We start from the raw sequence: 8,865 nt of genomic DNA on the forward strand, positions 1-8,865 counted from the left end.
TTTGTCATGTGTCAATACATATTTTTATGTAGCATTTCAATCTCTACATCTTTTTAGAATTATTATAATCTATGGTTTAAAATATTTTTCAATTGATTTTTAAACATTCATTTATAGTTATATATTTATATATACTTATATAACTTAAAATTTAAACTATATTAATATAGTTCCTAAAATAAATTTAATAATTTTTTAAAATTAAATAATTTTTTAATAATCGAATCATTATTATTTCTCGATAATTCTCGATATAATAATTTATAGCACATTATATTAAAAATCTAAAAAAATCTTTTTGTATTGGTTGTAATTTCTTTGATTCTAATTATTCAATATTGAGTCTTATCACATATAGTATTTGAACAACGATTGAATTGATGCGAATACGCGCATTACCATAAGCTCCTTTGTATATACATACGTTGATCGATAGTTGCTCGTAAAAATCAGATTTATTCAATAATTCAATATATAATATATGAAGCTATTTTGTTTTATTTTTTCAATCAAACTATTTGTCGTTTCGAATTAAATGCTTGTATTGAATATATTCGAAGAGTAAACCAAATTCGGCGATATTGATCTATTTCCATATTCTCAATATCGAAATAATACATCGTTTTTTAAATAAACGAAAAACTTAAAAAGAATATAACATTTGAACTTGTTTTTTATTTTTTCAATTGTTTATTGCTATCTAAAACAATTGAGATAAAAAATATATATTACATCTGGAAAAAATCTTAAATTTTTTATCAAATATGAAAAATAAAATCAAACAAAAAAGAAAAAAATTATTACTTCTAAAATAAATTATTTCTATAAGATTTGAAAATGACAAAACAGTTAGGGGTTAGAAGAGATGGGGGTGAGCAACTGAAAATGGTGACCAAGGAAGAAGGGCGGGTCGGTTGCAGGGGTTGCGCGCGCCTCCGCAGATCAATATTTCATTTTAGCTTCGCCAACCGGGGGAGCGGGTAGTTAGAGACAAAGACTATCTACCTATTTTTTTGCGCTCGTCTTTCGATACAACTATTATATTTCATTATAATTACTACTTTCTTCACTCATTGATGCGAATCTTCTCTATTCGTTTCTTCTTCCTTATTGAGTGAAGTTCGTTTTGATAGAAATGTATCCTTTCTAAATCATTTTTCTTTCTTATTTTTCTTCTTGGTTTTCTTTTCTTTTTTTACTTTATTTCTTCCTTTATTCAAATTAATTAAATAGTAGAAATCTTATAATCAATGCAAATGATAAATGAAGCGAATAAATTTTGAAGAAAGTTTCAAAATTTCGTTGTTAATACACAGTTTAGAATTAAAATTATTATCTATAAATCTATTATTATCTATAAAATAAATGTAACTTAATTAAAACGATCAATCAATAGTTTTATATAGTTGTAATTAATAAATATATTATATAATTTCCAAATGATTCACCGGCAAAAACTGTATATCACGTGACTATGCACGTGTTTTACGTTTCATTAAGAATTCAATTTTTACATCAATTTTCATTGTTTATATTTTATTTATATTTTAGTGAAATCAAATGATATCTATTACTTGATATTTTTAATTTTGTTTTATAATAATGTATGAAAAAAGTTTTATAATAATGTATAATAATAAAAAATTTAAAATATTTAATATTTAAAATTCTATCATATTTTTTGAGAGAACTATGGAAGAAAAATGTTTTATAAAAGATATTAAGATAATTAAGAAAAAATGAAAATTTAAATTAAGAAAATGAAGAAAGAAAGAAATGCTTGCCTAATTGACTTAATTCAGAAATGATTAGAACAAGATCACATGGAAAGATTCGTTTGCAGGGAAAAAGGAAGGATAATATATAGTAGGAAGAAAGAAAAAAAAAAAGGACAGTGCATATAAAAGACATGGAAAGTGTGAGAGGCATAAGCATAATATACAACGCACTTTTGCGTTGCGTTACGCAGTCCAATACGACGCATCATATTCCGTGGTTGGCGTCCCGGGACAGGGACAGCCGTGCGGCACTGCCCCACCCAACCTCTTCGAGCCGGCCATGCTGGGCGAACCGATCAATACTTCGGCTCGGCCACGAGGTAAACCGAGAGAAACCGACTTGAGACGACTAGAACCGAACGAAGACGAGTCCCAGCACGAGGCACGCCGAGTCCCCACCACGAGCAGCGTTGCCGGCTCAGTCGTTGTGCGGGAGTGGTCACTGAGGGATGTGTGGTACCGTAACTGAGTGTGACTGAGGAAAAAGACCCGGCGTAGTTTCTCCGCGTAATACGCTCTCGCTCTTTATCCCCCAGACAAAAAAGAACTAGAAGTCTAGTCAATTTTCGGCCCCCTTCCTAATTTCGCGTGAAATTACGGGATACGCTGATCGTATATTTATTTAAGTATTTATTGTACAAAAAACTTTAACTATAGGTAAGATTTCTGCAACAATTCGTTGCTTTGCTTCTATTTTATGCGTCTGCTTTAATGACGCTTTATCTATTTCGAGTTTCTCTCGATTCTTAAATCTTCCTTTTCTCTCTCTCTCTCTCTGTTTTTCTATCTATCTATCTATCTATGTATCTCTATCTTTATCTATCTATCTTCCCTTCCCTTCCCTTCCCCCCCCCCTTTCTTCTTCCAGTTCACCTTCCAGTTTCCGTAGTTGTTCTTTCTATGTCTTTGCATGTCACATAAATGATCATTTTCGTATTTTTTTATTTAACTATTTTCTAGAACATTAATATGTCGAGAATGTGCTAGAAATTTTGTTTCGATATCGCGTTTTTCTATAATCAGACCGAGAAGAAGAGTGAATTGGTTATCGATTTCTGCGGTATTATATTGCGACGCAGAAATGAATCGGTATAGTTTCCGCGATGACGCCAATTACTTTTTCACCGAAGTAAGGTGTTCCTGTTCCTGTTCCTGGTTTCTTTGTCCTCGGATTGTTCTTGTCCATATCGCGACATGAACGGTTTAGAACGCTTCGGGGTCAGGGCGTGTTAAGCAGGAGAGAGAAAGAAGGAAAGAGAGCGAACGTAGATGAAGAATTTCGCTCTCGCCGTGGCGCTCCGTTTGACTGCTCCCTCTTCGGCTCAACTATGCGACTACGAATATAACCTCAAATCGTACTTGATAAATGTACGCAATTTTTTTTTATTTCGAAGTGTTTCGCGCATGTGACCTTCGGCCTAATACGAGCTTTACTCCTCACCTCCCACGGAAGCTTCCACTTTACGTGTCTAAATTAAATATTTTCGCTTTTTGATTGTATTTGAGTTATAAAGTCGATATTAATTTTTTTTTAGAGTTTCTATTATTTATTTATTATAATTTTGGTAAGATATTTTTTAATTGAAATACCAAAACTAATAATTAAAAAATAAGCAAAGAATGTTGAAAAAAAAGTATTTTATCGTAGAAAGTATAATATAATGTAATATAGATATATATAGATAAATCAAAGCCTGATAAAATTTTTATTTTTATCAATGTAATAAGGATGTCACATTTTTTTAGATACATGCGACATCTTTATCTTTAACTATTTTCATTTCGATAATTTCAGTTATCAAATCGTTTGAAGTAATCATGTTTTCTAATAATTTTGTTTCTCGATACAATTTATTTTATTTATATAATTTTTAAGATAATTTTAATCAATTATAGTAATTACATTGTAGTAATTTTTTTATCATTATCATATTTGTAGTTAATAATGATGAAGTACAAAATGTGTAATAGTGGAAAGTCAATGTAATATTTCAAAAAAGAAAAATAGATGTGTAAGGAAACTTAAAAAGAAAAAAATGATCTATTTTGAAATAAGTAATAAGCAAAGATTTTAATATACTAAAATCATGTGAATATTTATTATGATAATTACATACGTAGGAAAAGCTTTGAGGTTAACTTAAGTATTTGTGTTTCGTCATATTCCATTCGCTTGAAAAATTTGCGCCGGAAATATTTCACTGGCAACATGGGATTTCTCATCGATTCTCTTGTAGATCCGGCAACAGTGTCGCTGAGCCTCTGCTAACCTAAAGCCAGGTGATTGCGCGCGATTAAATATAGGACGTCGAATACACCTACCGGTTTAATATTTCCGTCCGGGTTTCTTCGAAGAAGAATTTGGCTACTTGACCTTCCATCTGATCTACATAAATCATATTTATCGTGATTGAATAATCGTGCAATGATAAGTATTATATGAAATAATACAAAATTTTCAAGAAATCAATATATGGTCACATTGTATTTTACTCAATATCAGTTACATCAATATATATCATTTATTCGATATATTTAATTGAATCTCAATCAATTAATAAGCTCACGATTGAATAAAATTATATTGAATATTCGCATATCAATATGATTTTCAGCGAGAGCGCATATCTCATTATAATCTACGATTAATCTTAGATATTACGTGAACAGCATATTTTTTTATTAGTTCTTCTATCCTCCATAGATCTTATCCGACATTATTTTGTATTAGTCTGTATTGAATGTCACAATTTGAAAATATATGAAAATCGTATCTATTTTTTGTTTATTATTAAAAGAAATAAAAAATTCTTTTTTTTTGATGTTCTTAAAGATTCTATTGAATCAAACAATTGTGACAATAACAATACATAATCAATTTTTTCTATACAATTAGCATTGTAAACATTTTTATACATTCGAAAATTTATATATACATATATTAGAATTAATCGCTTGGAAGAACTTTACATCTGCGTAATAATATGTATGTTTATCAATTCATACGTAAAACACCGTTGTTCGTTGCCACTGTAAGTAGCACAGTATATAGATATTTTATTCGAAGAATTAATAACGGACACACATATCGTACACACATTAGATCGATCGTTGCGTTCCAGCTTTTAAAATACTCACCTTGAACACCAACGATTGACGCTATAACAGTGTTTCGACATTTTAACAAGCAATATATATCTTTCAACAAGTTTCAAACGCATACAATTGATCGGTATTACATATAGTATAAAATAAGTTTTATTTTTTTATGACAATTTGAAGTTTTTTATAATGTTGTTTGAAGTAAAATGACCCATAGTCATATTGTGTGAAGAAAAATTACTATATAGAATTGTTTTGTTTGATCAATATCGTTTTTCGCTTACATTTAATTTGATAGTTCAATAATCAATGATGAAACGATTCTGCATTATGATTAATCTATTTTGCATAATGTGGAAAATTATTTCTTTCGTCTAGACTGATTCTCTTTAGATTTCAAGATTTCGAAATGAATTGAACGGAGTTTGCGCGCTATTTGCGTACGAGAAAGAAAGGAGGATGATCGATACGAAAAGGAATGGAAAACGATTCTGCGTAAAGTCAAATGAAACGTAAGACATTCATGGAAAATGCTTGTGAATAGTATTCGCATTTGGTGTATAATCGCGATTTGTTACTTCTTGAACCAATTTTAATTATCATGTGTGTATGTTAATGTATATAACATTTAGTTACGTCGCAATGTTCTCGTCATTGTGACTCATTGGGGAAGAATTGGGCGCCATAACGTAAGAATTTGATATCGTGTATTCTGTTCAGATATTTTTTGATTATGCTCCATTATCTTTAATGTTTTATAAATTAACATTCAAACTATCGAATTTGAAAATAATGAAATAAAATACATAAAAGTACGAAAACGAAACTCTGAGAAGTGTGCGCGCACGGTCGACGAACGTGAAGCGTGTGTTAAAAGAAGTCGAGATGTTTAAACGTATGCCTACTACGGTTTGGCGTTGTAACGCGGTCCAATCCAGTGACTCATCGCTGCTATATGATTATATCTACGTAAATAAAGATCATAGTGTATTAGGAATCGTGTTCTTTTTATATTTGTAATTTGGAATGATCATTTTATATAAAATTTTAATTGTTATTAAAATTATTTTTTTCCCTTCAATTTTCTAAATAAAATTCTAATTAAATATGACTAAATATAAATTCGAATAAAAAAGAATGAAAAAAATTAGATAAGTGATTAAATGAAAAATATCAAAAGAATTAACTAAAAATTCTAGTTTTTAATAGAATAGTTTTATATATTTTTTTAATACAATTAATTGATCATAAAAGGAAAAAATTATAAAAAATATATTATCAATGAAATGTATTCGATTTTTGATTCTATTGATCTTCGGAAAGTAAAAATTTTTTATTCAATGTTAAAAATGCACGACGTTCATGATCAAGGTCGGCAAAGGCTAAACTTCTCTTTCGGGTAAATCTATTGTCAATGATCGTTAGGTGGTCATACGAGATAAAAGAAAATATTTCTGATTGCACTTTAATAGAAATCTTTGGGAAAAGAAATTCTTTTCGTAGATTCTAGAATAAAGAATATAATAATTTGCTAATACTTATGATGCTATGTGCGAACGAGGCCAGTTAGGTTGGACAACGCGTGTGCAGCTCGTGTACTTATATACGTCATCTTGTGTTCTAAACGCGTCGGTGAAATCTATTCTCACACGCGTACCAGCGACTCCCGGATAGACGAGAAAAGGAACTTGACGACATTGAAGTCGCGTGTTAATTCAACTGTGTTGCACCGTTACATTTGTATTACATGTGCGTTACGCTTCTCTCTTCCTTTTTCCTTCTCCTTTCGGATTTAAAACAATTTCTTTTTATATTTTCCGAATTTATTACGAATTATTACGAATTAAATTTTCTGTGATTATATGTCGAATATATATACACACAATACATTCGAGATTTTTGTTTTTTAGCCAACAGAATGTCTGTGGACAAAGAAGAATTGGTACAGCGTGCAAAGCTTGCCGAGCAGGCAGAAAGGTATGATGATATGGCAGCCGCAATGAAGGCAGTCACCGAAACGGGAGTCGAGTTATCGAACGAAGAAAGGAACTTGTTGTCGGTAGCATACAAGAATGTCGTTGGCGCAAGACGTAGCTCGTGGCGAGTAATTTCCTCCATTGAGCAGAAAACTGAAGGTTCCGAGCGTAAACAGCAAATGGCCAAGGAATACCGGGAAAAGGTCGAGAAGGAGCTACGTGAAATCTGTTACGATGTATTGGTAAGAATTTATTTTTATTTCTTTATTGTTACAATTTTGACCATATATAAATAAAAAAATAACGAATTTATATATATTTTTCCTTTTCGTCATTGGAAAGTCGATCACTCGAACATGCATACGATCGATTACGATATGTAGATATCTTGAAACATTTTGACATGATGGATTTAATGTGTTTGCAAAACAGTTGTTGTCTTTATCAACTGATTATCTTACACCGAACGATCCTTTTTATCGCGTTTGCATATTTCTATGGTTGAAGAATAAAAATCACTCATTGGTTTGAATTTCACATGACTTGGTTACCACTCGCATCGTCTAGTAGCTCGTCTTACTATCCTTTCCCATCGTTTAGCAAGCGTAACAAAGTTTATTCCAGCACTTCTAAGAGAATATCTTTCTGAATCAGGATTAATCTGAAGTGTCTAAATCGAATTGATTTAAGTAAAACAAGTGTATGACAACAAATGCAAATGATATTGATTTTGGAAAATGGAAAAAGATTATAAGACATTTAGCATTCTATCTATTCACATATTTATATATAATATTTACATTTATATTTCTATTCTATTTCTATTTTATCTTTGTCTTGCGCTACATAAGTGACAAAAATTAATAAAAAAACAGAAACTAATTATGTCTTCATGTTACAGGGACTCCTTGATAAGTACCTGATCCCCAAGGCTAGTAATGCCGAGAGTAAAGTATTCTACCTCAAGATGAAAGGCGACTACTACAGGTATCTCGCAGAAGTTGCTACCGGAGAAACTAGAAATGGTATGTATTTAATAACACATAATATTAATAACGCTTTCACAATTACAAATTTTACGGATCCTGATTAATAATCATTTATAGCTGAAATTAATTCTTCATCGACAATCTTAAGAAAGGATTGATACAATCCAGGGAATTTGTTTCTCTTTTCTTTTTTTATTTTGCATCACTATATCTTATCAAGATATAAAACCAGTAGAAGATATTTTTGTCTATAATGTGACATTGAATTCGTACGAGAGGATCAATGTGCGTTTTTCTTCGAATAGAAAGCTATCGCACAATACTTTCGTACCTGCGTTCGTTCCCGTAGCTATAGTTCAGAAAAAAAGGAAGCACAGCTGCAATGGCAGATGTTCTTTGCTGAATCTACTGTTCTGTTACATTCTTAGATTCGAAAAGGTTTGAAAAATTCCAAGATTGTTCATCATATATCAGACTATTTTTATATAGTGATATATTTGAACAGAAAAATAATTCTAAAGCGTTGATGGAATTTAATGCCATGTATTTTTCTCGATAATGACAAAGAATGTTATTTATATGTTTATTAATTTCGTTGCATTTTTGTAAGTTTGATTCATACAATAATATGCAAGTATTCTTTTAAAAGATTAGATTGAAACTTATTATTGAAATATATTGGGTTTTTTATATTTTATTTATTATTAATATCATTATAATATGTTGTTATTGTTTATGAAACATTAAAGATAATCATGTATCGAGACAAAATCAGTTGAAAATTCAAAATATCAACAATTTTTAAATCGTTGACATTTTGTTGATAATTTTGCACATAATATATTCAGCCGTGGTAGACGACAGCCAGAAGGCATACCAGGATGCGTTCGAAATCAGCAAGTCAAAGATGCAGCCTACCCACCCAATCAGGCTAGGTCTCGCCCTCAACTTCTCCGTTTTCTATTACGAGATCCTCAACTCTCCAGACAAGGCCTGCCAGCTGGCCAAACAGGTATAATT

At 30.7% G+C, this 8,865-nt stretch overlaps 1 protein-coding gene across 4 annotated transcripts in view; it reads left to right on the forward strand.

Moving 5' to 3' along the window:
* Positions 1 to 8,865, forward strand: part of LOC102670998 (14-3-3 protein zeta) — a 17,144-nt gene that overhangs the window by 5,302 nt on the left and 2,977 nt on the right. The window contains exons 1-4 of one of the 4 annotated variants that reach the window (XM_006620409.2): positions 2,112 to 2,435; positions 6,791 to 7,098; positions 7,758 to 7,881; positions 8,694 to 8,857. In XM_006620409.2, coding sequence (XP_006620472.1) covers positions 6,799 to 7,098; positions 7,758 to 7,881; positions 8,694 to 8,857 — 588 coding nt within the window. In that variant the 5' untranslated portion in view covers positions 2,112 to 2,435; positions 6,791 to 6,798. Of the gene's footprint in view, positions 1 to 2,110; positions 2,436 to 6,790; positions 7,099 to 7,757; positions 7,882 to 8,693; positions 8,858 to 8,865 lie in introns of those variants that run through there. The other 3 variants (XM_006620410.2, XM_006620411.2, XM_006620412.2) reach the window with 3 other exon arrangements.

Source organism: Apis dorsata, unplaced genomic scaffold (genome assembly GCF_000469605.1).
Source record: "Apis dorsata unplaced genomic scaffold, Apis dorsata 1.3 scaffold_515, whole genome shotgun sequence".
NCBI classification, from domain to species: Eukaryota; Metazoa; Arthropoda; class Insecta; order Hymenoptera; family Apidae; genus Apis; species Apis dorsata.